Source organism: Sturnus vulgaris, chromosome 3 (genome assembly GCF_052056855.1).
Source record: "Sturnus vulgaris isolate bStuVul1 chromosome 3, bStuVul1.hap1, whole genome shotgun sequence".
NCBI classification, from domain to species: domain Eukaryota; kingdom Metazoa; phylum Chordata; class Aves; order Passeriformes; family Sturnidae; genus Sturnus; species Sturnus vulgaris.
The window spans coordinates 46,904,020-46,918,911 of record NC_142245.1 but is presented as its reverse complement, the minus strand read 5'-3'; the positions used below and the strand labels follow the sequence as shown (position 1 = coordinate 46,918,911).

The 14,892-nt window shown below is 34.5% G+C and overlaps 1 protein-coding gene across 10 annotated transcripts in view; it reads right to left on the bottom strand.

Moving 5' to 3' along the window:
* Positions 1–482: 482 nt before the first annotated feature.
* The window catches only part of RYR2 (ryanodine receptor 2), a 377,449-nt gene continuing 363,039 nt past the window's right edge, over positions 483–14,892 (bottom strand). For all 10 annotated transcript variants that reach the window (XM_088161537.1, XM_088161539.1, XM_088161542.1 and 7 more), the window contains 8 exons: positions 12,517–12,577; positions 11,074–11,220; positions 10,084–10,218; positions 7,641–7,797; positions 5,801–5,865; positions 4,950–5,050; positions 3,449–3,500; positions 483–1,778 (listed from right to left, as the gene is read on the bottom strand). In XM_088161537.1, coding sequence (XP_088017663.1) covers positions 1,683–1,778; positions 3,449–3,500; positions 4,950–5,050; positions 5,801–5,865; positions 7,641–7,797; positions 10,084–10,218; positions 11,074–11,220; positions 12,517–12,577 — 814 coding nt within the window. In that variant the 3' untranslated portion in view covers positions 483–1,682. The remainder of the gene's footprint in view (positions 1,779–3,448; positions 3,501–4,949; positions 5,051–5,800; positions 5,866–7,640; positions 7,798–10,083; positions 10,219–11,073; positions 11,221–12,516; positions 12,578–14,892) is intronic.

Sequence of the window (14,892 nt, the reverse complement as noted above, 5' to 3'; positions counted from 1 at the left end):
CTGGACTGAACATTCCAGTCTGGGCAGGAGTGGTTCAAAAACAGAATACAAACTGTGGTTGCACTATCTGACCCTTGCACTGTCACAAGCCTGCCCAGCCTCTGGCCTCAAATCTTGCAAAGTTTGAAAGAATTTTACTAGAATGGTGAACAGGATACCAAATTCAGCAAAAACCACAGAACTAAAAGCCTGGCTTTTAAGAATAAAGCCTTAGCATTTTTAAATGATTATTCCCTTAACTGTAATTTTTTTTTTTCTTATAACTGAATATTGATACAGAAAATTTATGACAAAATTGAGACCTGTAAAGAAATGAGGGAGAGCAACAGAACAGCAAGAATTCCAGGAGAAAAGACTAAAAACAGTACCAAAACCTTTAATTAAGGAAAGAGTAGTTTAATCCTGGTCTGAAGTGGTTAAAATAATTCAGGGACTGATAAAAAGACTCTATAACAAAGACTTCAAATGCTACCAAAACCAGCTTTTTTCCATTCTGAATGTCTCTTTTTATTTGTAAAGACTGGCATTACAATTGAAAAGGACTCAAAATGGAGTAATGTACACATCATTGGTGTTTCATGATGCAACTGATGGAGTCCCTGAATGGATATTGCTTCAGCTTTGCTTTTAAAAAATAATTTAACAAGAAAATATTCAACTCCACTATCGATCACAGGTGGCAGAAATGAAAGAAAAAAAAAAAAAAGGAAACAAAAATTACTGTCAAATTCATAACATATATTCATATTCTTGGTTGATGACACTTGTTCCAGATGTACAATAAAGCCCACAACACTTTATTACTATGGATATAATTATTGTGAATGTTTTTTCATGTTGATCAACTTGTTTCTGAAGGTTGTTTTTTGATTGTTTTAAACTTGCATAATAAACATGCAATGAAACATTTCTTGTTAAAGTGTTTTTTGCAGCTGTCTTGTATTCATACAAAGATTTCATAAAGTAGCAGTGTTGTATCAGAGCATTACCAAAATAAGAGCAAAAGCTAAAGAGGAAGGTAAAAGTGAAATGAACTTGATGAGAATAACCTAATCTTGTCCTGAGACACTCCAGTCTTATTAAAAAGATGTGCACAATCAAATCCCTTCCTCCCGAACCCACCAAAACCACAAAATAAATATTAAATTGGAAGGGAAGACATAAAGAAAAAAAAAATTATGTTATCATGCACTCATCTTCTGCATAGCTCAACCCACATATAGTAAGGCACTATTTCCCCACAACTTAGTGTCCACAACAATCTTTTATGGTGCTCTGTGAACTACATATAGTTCCTTCCAGGATGATGAAATAAACAGACCAAATGAGTGTTGCTACCATGTCACCCCCACGTGTGATCTTATAGACAAGGGTATCATCTGGCAGTTTCAAAAATAAGCTGTCTCAAGTCTCTACTTGTGTGTGCATGTTATGTATAGGGACATCTTTTGTCTGTGCAAGTGGTTGGTTTGGTTCCAAAGTTACTGTAATTTTTCATTGTTCTTTACTCCAGTGTTCTCAAAGCAAATATACAAGAAAATAAAAGTGCAGTTGGGTCATTAAAAACAGAGCTTTGGTGCTCCAAAACGCACACAGCTTTGGGGATTTAAGAAATCTTTCAGACATTCCCAAAAGAGCTGGGAAATACATGGACATTTTTGTCCAGAAATCCTCATTTTTGCTTAGTTGAGCTGGTCTTCATATTGTTTTCGGAAGCAATCACCAGCAGGGAAAAACTCCCAGCACCGTTCTTGATACATTTTCCATACATATGATTCCTAAAAGAAGCAAACAAATTATTTAACTTGATTTAATGAGGAAATCATCCACCATTACCTTTTTTCTTTTTTATTTATACATCACTTCATGTTTTTGATTCTGTGCATGCTAGATTGTTGAATATCGATCTACAACATCAGGCTAATGATTTCAATTAGTTTAGAATAGCTTTTAGGTTTTTGTCAGCTGGTCAAAAAGCACTATAGAAATGCAGAGAAGAGAACCAGTTAGTTTAGTTCTTTTTGCATATGTAGGAGCACTGTAAAGCTCAATTAAAGCTATCCACAAGACAAATAGTGGGGTAAGCAGAATATTTTCTGTCATAGAAATTGGACTGAATTTCTGCATCAGTCATTTCAAAACATGTCTACAAACAATACATAAACCAAAATGACTTTTATAGTCAGTATTTTCTGAGTCAGAGGCGTTTGGTATTTCTTCCTTTCTGATTATTTGTTTGGGTAGAGTTCTGTGTCGAGACATTCCAAAGAATAGTAAAGAATATGTCAGTTTATTTCTATTTTAATCACACCACTTAAATGCGTTTTTTATGATGCAAATTTCATAGTAGAAAGAGCATATGTTCCACCAGTTACAGAATCATAGAATTATTTAGGTTGGAAAAGACCTTTTAGATCATTGAATCCAACCATAAACTAGTACCAGGTCCACCACTAAAGAATATTCCTAGAAGTTATGTAGTATGCAGCACTCTTAATTTTCAAACTATAATTTAACAGTATCAAAACTGAATAGTTAGCAGAAATCTGTCTTAAGTGAATACAGCAGGACTCACTGCCAAGAAAACAGAAAGAGCAAATAAAAAAGACTTTTAAAAATCTCAGTTAGTATTAAATTCTCAATTGATGAACATATGTTCAAAAATAGCAAAGCAAACACATAAAATCTCATACTGGACAAGGCTGAGATTTATGCAAAGAAGATGATTACAGCACACATGTCAGAGTTCAGAAAGAGCAAGCTACATAGATCCATAGCAAATCACCCCTCTGACCCAAGTTTGTATGTGATACTATTCAGTTCTTTTGGGTTTTGATCTACAATACAGGAACATTTGCTTGGTCAGTTGAAAGACTACCACAAGGAAAGAAAAAGACTAAATTTGATACATTTTCTTAGTGACTTCTAATATACTTAAAGGAAGTTTGAAGGGGGCACCAGAATTTTGAAAGAACAGAGAAGAACAAAGAAACCTCCAGAGAAAAGTTCACATAGTTTTCATTTTAAATATAAGCACAATTTTTTCATATGGACTTATTAAGGAATGTAGATGTAGAAAACTAAATGTAAATGATAATAATAAAAAACAAAGACTATTAAAAAAAGAATCTAAAGGGAGAAATGAAGAGTGCTGCTTTCACAGAATACTTCAATGTTCTGTTTCTCCTTTTTTTTGTGCATGGTATGTATTTATATTTTGTGGAAATAACAATTTAAAAATAACAGGTTCAGATACTAAAATGGAATAGAAAGTGCTACAGAATTTATAGTCCCTAACATTAAGGAACCAAAGTCTTAAGAATTGCTTAGAAAAATGAGAATTAAGTTCCATACCATATAGGCTATCCATTAAAAAAATATTCCTTTTTCCAAGCCTGAACGATTTTTATTTTAGAAATGGCTGACATTATAGAGTTGTTCAACCTACCTGTCCTGTATGCTCGGTTTCATCTTTGTTAATAAGATACATCAGAAAAAACCTACAAGGAAAGAAACAGCTATTATGAATAGAGTGTTTGGAAACATTAGATAATCCACAAGGAGATGCATATTCATGGACTTACAAGTTCCAGATTTTCTATCTATGATAATATTCTAAGACAGATTAAACACTTTCCTGACACTGTTGACATTAATTGTTCAATGAGTAATGTATTAAAATGCATGATAGTCAGTTTGACTTACTGTAGTTATCAACTCAGTTTAAATGAAGATTTTCCAAACTTTCTAATCTGAAAATTACAACAGACATTTTCTTGCCCACGAAAACCCACTTGGAAGCAGACAGAAATGGTATTGGAAATTTCTTTTTTTCCTCTTCCCACTGAATAAAAAATGCTGAATATATCAAAGAGATTCACGTTGTTGAAATTACAGGTTGGGGCTATTTTAGTAGTGTATGCAAGATCAACATGAGCAGAAAAGAACTTGTAATGAAAAAAAAAACAAACATTCATCTCGAGGGTTTGAGCTGACATTATCACACTGGGTGATAATTTCAAAATTTCACTCATTCTCTCCAAACGTACCTAAAAACATAAAATATGATCATGCACAAAAAGAAAAAAACCCAATTCCTCAGGCTTAGGCACTTTAAAGCAAGTATGCTGTAGTATGCTATTTGTTCAGTATTTAGTAAATAGTAACAAAAATCTGTATAATAGCACTTTCGATGTATTTTGTTTGCACGACCTGTTTTTCAGGTGGAAGGTTTTTATAGGGATGTTTGACTTTGCAATCTCATTATTTTGTGCATTTACAGTGCCAGTTTAAAAACACAAAGACACAATCCATCCCCTGCTTCATACTGACAGCACTAGTATAAAATACACTCTGGCACTGGATTTTCATACATGAAAGGAACAGCATGATACAGTGGTTGTAGACCTGATAATTGGTTTTATTTAGTTGTCACTGGTGCTCTGCTTGGATTTTCCAAAGGTGGACCTGATGCCCTTGGTTGATCCCTCTCATCTCTAGCTCCTCATTAGTTCCCCTACCTCTCTTTGTCCCCAGTTCTCTTAGTCAGCCTCAGCACTTCACACAAAATATTTTGTCCAGTGTAAGTTTTTTTGTCTTCTGTGTTTTTTACCTCTTTCCACCAGTCTCCAGGCCAGGTCATACTGCTTCTCTGTACCTTACACACCTAATTCAATTTTACAATTTATGTGACCTCTGCAGCCACATATCACGTTCATTTCCACCTATAACCTCATACAAACTTCTTGTGCCACAACCAAGCTGGAAAGTAGGATATGAAACTTCTTAATTCCTTGCTGTCACTGCCACAGAATTATACATTCAAAAAGGACAAGCGCACATCAAAGCTGAACAATACCTACTATTACTTATGCAAGAGAGGTAATCAGGTACCTGAGGATGCTGCAAGGATCATGAGCTAGTGAGGAGTGCATTTTTAGTGTACTCACAAATAATTGGCCAAGTTGTGCTCCTGTAGTGTGTGTGTTTCAAAGCCATGAGGCACTGTATCAAAGTAGTCATTTCCTATTCCACAGATAAAGCACTTTGTCTAGAAGAAAGGATACAGAGCACTTCAACACCACATGTAACACTTGCCCTGCTTTCAGAAAAGGCAAAAAAGTAACAATTTTCCTAAAAATGGCAATGCATCACATATAATATGCACTGAACAGAAAGGCTTTTCTTTTAATGATTCACACTGGATATCTCAGTAAAAACACTTGGATAGAAGCTTAGCTACCATCAGAATAGCTTCTTACTGTTTAAAAAATAAATCTTTGCTAGTTCTAAGTGAACAGGTATCAGGAGACAGAGTAGCATACAATGGTCACAGCTGACTTTTTTCATGTTAAGCAGCACTTACTGTGACACATGGCAATATTTACCTCAATGCTTCTCCAGCTGAAATGGAATATTTTCCAAGTTCACATTACAAAGCAGAGCTGGTTTGCAACACCTTCCTGTCTTCTAACATATGAACTTCAATGGCAGAATAGAAAACCACAAAGTACCAGATACTTTCACACATATACTAACCAAAGAAAATTACACCTGAGATGAAATGTAACATGACAGTGTTAATACCCTGTGTTAGAACCCTCTAGTTTGAAGATCTAAAAGACTTAAATAGCGACAATGCAATTCATTATAATTCACATTACATGTTATCAGACCATGTAGAGGATTGCATTTTCCTCTTAGTTTGAAAAATTATCCACTAGCTAAATCATATTTTGGCTGAAAACATATACTCATGAAATCTGAAAGTAGGTATCGTTGAGCAACAGAATGTTCTTACCTCCATGTCTTCCTTAACTTGCTCTTGCTGATCTCTTAACTCACCAAAAGCATCAATAATTAAACCTAGGGTTAAGTTAAAATGATAGTTAATATTCAAGAATAAAATTGTGACAAAGAATATTTGGAAATCCAGGGATAACATAACTCTGATAAAGAATATAAAATGAGAATCTTCTGCAGAAATAATAGAAGCCAATATACATTCCAAAGACAAGAAAACCATAATGAAAAAAGAGCAAGCCAAAGAAACACCAGCAACATGGCTGACAGTACCATTTTTAATTGTAAAATGGGACAAGAAGACTTCTGTTTTATTCCCAGTACTCTAATCTTGACTTCATACATTAAGATATATGTGGGTTTACAGTGATTAAGGCCCTACTATAGAAAAAAAAATACTGTATATTTAACAGAGTTAAGATATTTATTACATGGCAGATACAGAGGCCTAGAGCTCCATGCATCCTCTCTCAAGATGGTTGTCATGTACTACAGGCTTCCACTACAGGGACTCTGACAAAAGTAAGGGGTCATTTGAGGGAGATACAGGAAGAAGAAAAGAATCACAGGCTCTACAGCTCAGATTAGGAATGGCTTATAACATTCCCTTCGCTTACTTCAATACAAATAAGAACTAACTCCACCATGACTATTGACACTCCTGTACACAAAGCTTGACAATTAAGGACTCTATTCTTCAGCCACTCACAAAATGAAAAAACAAATCACATGAGATACGCCACTTCAGGGTATAAAAATTTTTCCACCCTCCCCAAGCCTTATAAAAGAAACTTGTTGCTTGAGTAAGAGTAATAAACAATTTACCAAAAGCTTAAAGTTGCCTTTTGAATTTCCTTGTAGTGAGTGAGAAAGCACCCTTACTGCCATCAAAAGTATCCTAAGTTATCTGTCAGCTCACAGAAAGCAATGAGGTATCAGTATTTATGACAGCAAGTAAACCCAGCAAAACTATTTCTCAATTTTTCCAAAACTGAGATTATATTTCTGTTAACTTGTGTGAACTTTAATAAAAAACGACCTTTTGGGCATTCTTGACAGTATTTTAAAGGTACAGTATGAAAACAAACAGGGGTTTAAGTAGTTCAGGTAATAACAGTGAACATAATGAATATAATAAAAAAATCCTTGACATGCCAAAATAAGGTATCCACTATCCAGATAACAACAGTGAGAAACACTATCAGAGAAATTGTTTCACTGAAATTCCAAAGGTAACTAATGGCAGATAACTTTCTACTGTCATTAACCAGGCTATACTAAAGAAGCTATTTCATACCAAGCACCTTTTTTACTCTTAGACATTGTTCAAACAAGGAGGCATCACACAAAACAGCAATTTTTATATAAGAAAAGATTTAATCTCTTAAAACTATGGTCCAGTTTTCACACCACTATAACCAATCTGAGGATCTGCCAGATAGTCAAGAACTTGTGATGTTGGCAGGACAGCAGTACTGATTTTGTCCATGAAAGCTCATGTAGGAAGGGTTACACTGAAGGACAATTTTAAGCTGTGCCACAAGATTTCTGTAGGAGACTTTTAGAAAGGGCAATGACACGACAGAAACTGCAGTGACATCAGTATTAGGGTAAAAAAATTACCTTTTTTTCTATTGATCCAATTAGAGCTTGTTGATTTTACAAAGACTCAGAAGAACAATGTATGAGCCAGCTGGGTGTGATTTTCTATATAAGTCTGTCCTTCATGATCTGCCCTGCTCTTCTGTCTGAATCTTAGGTTTGTGATTACCACAGCATTGAGATTTTTGTACTGCTAAATAATGCTTTCAGTCCCACTGAAGATTACAAATGCATACCTTGGATAATTGCAAGCAGGATGACAATTACAAAGAAGAAGAAAGTGATGTCAAAGATAATCCGATAGATTTCATATTCATCTCCTGCTGGATCTTCTATTTCATCACCAATGCCTCCTCCTGCACGTACTCCAACGTACATATGAAACATGTAGCACTAGAAAAGACAAAAGAAAGGTATACAAAGGCTGTTTGCAGCTAAAAGCAAAAATATCCAGTGTTACAAATTCAGTAATGGGTAGAACTGGTCTGTGGTCTAGGAACTATGACATGCCAAGCCATTTTTTTCTCTCCTTTGAGATTATTCATATTTCTGATGGAGGAGAAATGCTGGTGTGCAGCTGAAGCTGCAGTATTTCATGTTCTGTCATTATGTAGCAGTTCAGTAAGATCAAAAGTTCAAATACCAGCTGATGCTGCTGATGCTCAGCAGCATCCCATGATTAATGTAAAATCATTTCAGCAGTGTAAATAGGAAATATCATCACCACTATAGCCATCTCCTTTTCCAATTCCTTAGCTCAGAAGCAAATGATTTTCCCTGTTTTTAGTTTTTCAAATTCAAATTTAAAAATAAACAATACTCTTCCCCAAGCCAAAATAAAACAAAATCTCACAACTAAGCAAAATCTTTATGAGTGCTTATGTGGAGAACAGGCTAGTGATTGAAAATGTCTGAGAATAATACTGTGAAACTATGATATGAAAAGTGGTATAATAGGTCTGTCAGTGCAATTGTCTGAGATGCTGAAAATACAAAATTTCCAGTTTTATCATGCTATAATTTAATATAAAATTATTATATCACTATCTAGAGGTCTAGAGCAGGGGATTGGATTTTTTCTTTAAGCAGCTTTGCAAACTACAGGTTCTTATCCTCTATCAAAAATAGTGATGAAAATAACTAACTCCTATATCCTAACCATACAAAAATATCTATTTTATTTCTATGCCACACTGTCCCCAGAATCCCTTCTGTAAGAAACTGATCTATTTCCTTATATCAGTTATATTCTTACATTCTTACCATACTATGCTGAGTGACCCTTTCCTAAAAAATCTAACAGCTTCTAGAGACAGTTTAAACTCCAAGACCGAAAGGTAATAATTAATGAATGAATGTATTGCTACTATCGAAAATGTTCTGGGTTTTTATTTCTAAAAAAAATTATGTACATTCATTTTTCTTTTAAATCCCATTTCAAGTCATAGTGCTTTTACAAGAGACAACCCCAATTTTACAGCATAACACGCTATTCTAACTCATTCCTGTACAATATTATATAGCCTTGTGATATGTGTGTTTTCAGAGAATTACAGATCATGTCAGGTCAGAGTGACTTCATGAGGTCTCTACTCCAAGTAGAGCCCACTATAACCTCAGAAAAAAAATGTTTTAGGCTTTATCCAAATTAGTTCATTACAGCTTCCTGAGGATGGAGATGAAAACAACCTCTCTGAGCAACATGATCCATTGCTTGGCTCCCCTCAGTCAGAACACATTTTTCCACTTTATGTCCACAGATTCCTGCCATGTACTTCCTGTTAGCTTGGATTGGTCTTCCCAATAATCTTTCTGCAGACACTAGGAGCTCCTCTTACACATCCTCCACCCTGAGACTTTCTCTTATCTAGGCCAAACAAGCCCATTTCCCTCTGATTCTCTTCCCACGGCAAGTGCTCCAGCACCTGACAATTTAACAGCCCTTCATTGATTCGTGTCCCAGTTTACCTGGTTTTGGTGTGTCCAGTGTCCCAAACCAGACAAAAATACAGACACACTACTCTGCTTCAACAGTTTATCTATTTATTTGGCTTTTAAATGTTGTTGACTCCCTGGAAGAGAGTCACATTGCATAGCACACTGAAATACAGGGCAATGCATCTCTGAAATTCTTTGTGGTTTAAGCTCTATCTACCACTCAAAACTCCAAAGCCTGGCACCATCTTAGTTAGTACAAAATAATTTAAGGCAGTTCTGAACATAGTAATTATTGAACTGCCTATTAAAGATAACTATAGCAATTTATGCTAAGAGAAACTGATGGATTTCACAGCATAAAGAAGAGTTTAAGTATGAAACTTATGAAAATACTTGCCTATAACTGACCCTCCTCCTGAATCACCTGTTGAATTTCAAGATTCAGAAGTGCTGCCCGTTAGCTAGCTCAGATTCACACCTTGTTGTTTTGCATTTTTTGAACAAGTAAAGCAAAATATAGTACCACATTTCTTCTATTCCTTTATAGTTGAGTTTGTTAAGCGTACACAAGATCTATTTGTTGAGGATGTTCATCACATTAGCCCCTTTGCTTTCAATTGCAATATTTCCTGACTGCTGGCTAATGATAAGATTGCATGAATGCCAATTAACAAGAAGGTCGGGACAAAACCACAACAGCTTGAAAAAGAGACAAAAAAGAGAAAGCAAAATAAGACTTACTGTTAGCATATCATCACATTTCATGTCTGGCATATCACCGTCTTCACTCTTGTTGTAGAACTTGCGGAAAAAATTGAATGCCACTACTGTATACAAGTACACCACTACTGCCAATAACCCCACTGTTAGGACAAGCTGGAAAACAAAATTACAGAATGGGTGTAACACAACTACGGAATTTTGATTCATCTTTTCTTTCAGAAAAAAAAAAAGGAAACTAACAATAACCTGTATGTACTAGTAGCAGGAAACCGTTCACTTTTTTAATACATTTTTATAATACAGAAAAATGTATCTGCATATTCTCATGCAAAGATTGTGCATTTCATTTTATTTTTCATTTTTATGTTTCACAAACATAATTACAAAGACAAATCTTATGGATAGATACACAATGAAACAATCCATTAGAATCTTGTAAAATCCCCATAATCAGATAAAAAATGTGAAAATTCACTACCTAATAGTAATATCAATATCACCTAGTATATAATTAATTCAAATAAAGTTATCTACTAATTTAATAGGAAAACATCTTTTTTTTCACATGTATGAAATCACATATTAAAAAAAACCCGTTCCTAATATTTTAATATCTCAGAAAAGCAGCAACAAGTACTCCACTGCTCTACTGCAGCATCATTCAGATTTTGCTCTGAGCTTAATGGAAAGCAGCTGGGAGGGAGTTTCAGTGTCCTGTAAATTAATATTTCACTTGTATAGCTCCCAGATCTAAGAAGTTCCTTATAAATAATGCCCCCTTAGTTCATAGGTAATTTGTTAAAACTTCAGGACTATTTTTAGAAGGGAGAATACTCTTTCTTTTGCTTACAAATCCCATTGTCTAATTTCCTCATCAACTCAAGTTCCAGAGTTCACGACAAAAGAACATTTCTGTTGTTAACCTGCACAGCACCTGACTCAAGTAATGAAGGGATTTTCTTGTGTACTACTTAAGTGAAAAAGCTGAGCAGAGATGACAGATGATACCTGTTTGCCATTGTGGGTAACTGATGACAGGATAGTTCGTAATGTCTTGAATCCCATTGCAATGTCAAGGAGGTGAGCAGCGAAGAAAAAATTGTTGTAATGGCCAAGGACTGACATGGTCATGTACCAGGCTAGGTAAAGGAAAGACTAACAGAAAAAACAAGTACATTCAAAATAAAATTCATGGCTTTCATCTTTAACTTAATTCAAGACAATAAGGAAAAGTAGAAATTTCTCAAATATGCTTTTCTTTAAATAGAAAACAGTTCTTTTTAAACAGAGAATTTTCTAGATATCATTGAGAATTTTCTATTAGTGGAACAATATTAAATGCTCAAATAAAAAGTCAATAAGATATGGGCAAAATCAAGAAATTCAGAATTTATATTAGAAAATCTAATTTTGAAATGCTTAAACCCTTATTTGCAAATGTCTCTACTGTAAAAATTTTCTTCTGATTTAATTGACTTTTAATAATTTCTAAATAATTACATTAAAATACTAATGCCCAAATTTAGCTAATGACAATTACAGGACTCTTCAAGCAACAAAAGGAATTATAAAACCAATTTGATCTACTAACACTCCTATTTAAACATACAAGTATTATTTAAGTAACCAGAAATGTAAATTTCATTTGATCGTCTATCAATTAATTTTTATTGAACTAAAAGACAAATACTTATAAGATAAAATCCATTCCTTAAGAAAATACTAGTCCCAAACACTGTTTACAGATCATGCTGTCTCTAGACCTGGAAGCTCACTGTTTCCACTTTTCCTGAGTACCTTCAGATTACACTTGTGTTTTCCATCTGTCCTAGTTCCAAAATAATTTTTCCCCAACCGTTTTTCTTACCAGTAAATTTAGTAATTAGGCAAACAATAATTGTAAGATTGAAAAATCATATGATGACTGACTTCTTAAACTGCATTTGAACAGTCTTGTTTATCTCTCCTTGGTTTTTTTGCTTTTAAAAACTCCCTTTTTTAAATTATTGAAATAATTTGTGTCATTCTGTGATACATCTTACTATTGGTTTCAGTGATACAAATTTAGCAATTCCAGATACATTAACTATATTGATTTGACTGTGCTCTAGGAATATTGAAGTGTTCATAAGACATATGAACAATAGGAAAAATGGCAATTAGCATTTATGCAGTCAGTTTTCTAATTCTACAGTGCAGTGCTTTCTTGTTGCTTCTAATAAAGCATATCAGACAGAGGGCAGGAATTGACTGAGCTTCTATTAACTACAACCAATGTAACTGTGAAAATATTTTGACAATGTCTCTTTAAGCTTTCAGGATTTTCTTCTTGTAGTAAAATAAATATAATCCAGAGTATTTCACACCTCTCATGGAAGTACTTTGCATTAACAAGTGCATATTTCATTTTACAACATCAATATATGTATATGAATATATTGAGAAACTCACATTATCAGTGAAAACAACTCCTAATTTCCACATCTGATACTTAACATCAATGGAATTTAGCCTGTAAAAATAATAAAAAACCCATTTTATAGCAAAACACAACTGGAAAACAGGAAACACAATCTGTAGGATGCGTATTTTCACATAACAGGAGTCAACATCTGATCAATTTCTCCAAAAGCTGAATACATCAGAATCTTGTTCTGATTCACACTTTTACTCTGGAATGAATCTGTCCAAAAATAAAAAAATTCAGCAAAAAAACAAACAAACAAAAAAAAAAGGCGAAAATCAAATTCATAACTACTATTTTGAATTCATCAGACCCAATGCTGATTGATTTCTAAAATGCTATTATGCTGAAATAAGTGAAATAAGCTGTCTTTAAAATCCATGGAGAAAAAAGTATTTTATTTTCTTTTTAATGCAACCCACATAAGCCTGAAGTAGTTAGTCAAAAAAGGTAACCAAATTTGCACCATAAAATGCCAATTCTTTACCTTAGTTATTAGAGCATACCTTGAATGACACAATTGGATGACATTAAAGACAGACAAATTTAGATCAGATGAATCTCAGAGCTTGTTCAGAAAATTGACCCATTTTTCTAAGGATGTAAGGAAAATCATTAATGAAAATATGATAATTCTTACTAGTTAATGAGTTTTGATATAGGCACTTAGGAAAATCCTCTGTTAATGTTACTTTTTGTAAAATAGAAAGCATACCATCAGATAAAAAACATTCTTTACTAATTGTCAAATAGGTAGGAAATATCCTTTTTATTGCACTGTGTCTAAATTTTGTGCCAGTCACTGAATATCAACAGGGGATACTTCATTGAAAATGGTGCCAGTTGACCATTACAAAAAGAAAGCATTGAACCAAAACAAAACAATGAGTTACAGGGTGCCTGTCAGCTTTCTGTGTGTCTTGAAGACAGACCACAGAATGGATTATTATTATTTGGGGTATCCTGCACAAAGCCTCTGCAAGGATGCACGAGGCTTAAGATAGCCAAGTAAATAACTAAAGGAGGAGGTATTTTACATTAGCATCCATAAGGGGAAAAGTTTGAAATTGAGATTCCTACAAGTACATCATTCCTTTCAATGGAACAGGCTGGGAATTTGGACATTAACAGTGACTATATGCCTGCCTATCAACCACAATAGCTGAAGCCCCTATCCACCTGCAGATATACACTTCTAATTAGACAAAGAGGTATAGTCACACTTTTCTAACTCCTGTAGAGTCATCATAGCAAGTGTAAATCTTGAGACTTCAGGTGTAAAAACTACTACAAGTAGAATTCCTTGCTTTTTCACTAGCCATTATGGGCAAGAGATAGACTGTCACTTGAGGAAAAAGTCTGCTACCAGGAGAAAATTATTTACAATTTTTCTCTTCTTGAAAATGGAAGAATTCTTCTATCATGTGAGCATTTGGCAGAAGCCCTGCTTATTTTCCAAATTAGCCTTATGTCACCACCTGCTGCACATGCTTGAGCCTCATCTGTCTCTTCTATTGACTGACTAAACTAATGATCACAGAAACAACAGCAGTTAAAAAGGTAAAGGGACAGGGAAATTATATGAACGATGGCACCTCTGAAAATTAACTTTCATGTTTGTGTCTTCCATATTGTTTTCTCAAATATACTACAAATATACAACATCTATGATGTGTCTAATTTAACACCATCCACCCAAAAGTGGAAAAACAGCACTGCTGTCTCAATCTCAGTGTGCAAAATTTAACTGTCTTTACTGTCTAATCTACAGGAGAGCTGCAACTGTATCATCCTTCTATAAGCTGGTTATAGTTAAATAATACTGCAATATATTTAAATAATTACTTAAATATTAAAATAGTTATACATTTAAATAAGTACTCTTTAAAAATATTCAAGGCTGCATCGATGAGCTGGATGGCTCTTCAAAGTCAGTAAAATGCAGATTTTTTTAACACTGTGTATCACTGGGACAGGCAGAAGCTTTTGAAAAAGCATGGTCACCTGCAAGTAGAATGCTTTAAGTCCCTTGCAAAAAGACAGATGCAAATCCCAGGCTATTTTCCCAAAGGGAAGGGAGAGAAGTAGGAGCTAGGGGTTAAGGAGATCCGTTCACTTGTATTGAAAATGAAAATGCTACACAGTTCAATTCCCTTCTGTGTTGTGAGACACAGGCATGAAGTCTGGCCTCAGCCTGCGCCACCTCCTCCTGGCACAGGCAGAAGCACCAGAGCTGCAACCTGCACCAGATCACACCATTCTCTATTTTCTTCCCAAGCTACTGCAGTAAGGGGTCAGTTCCAATGCCCTTCCCACCTCTCTCTTCACTGCATGGTAAACATATGTCAAATTTGAAATCTGGA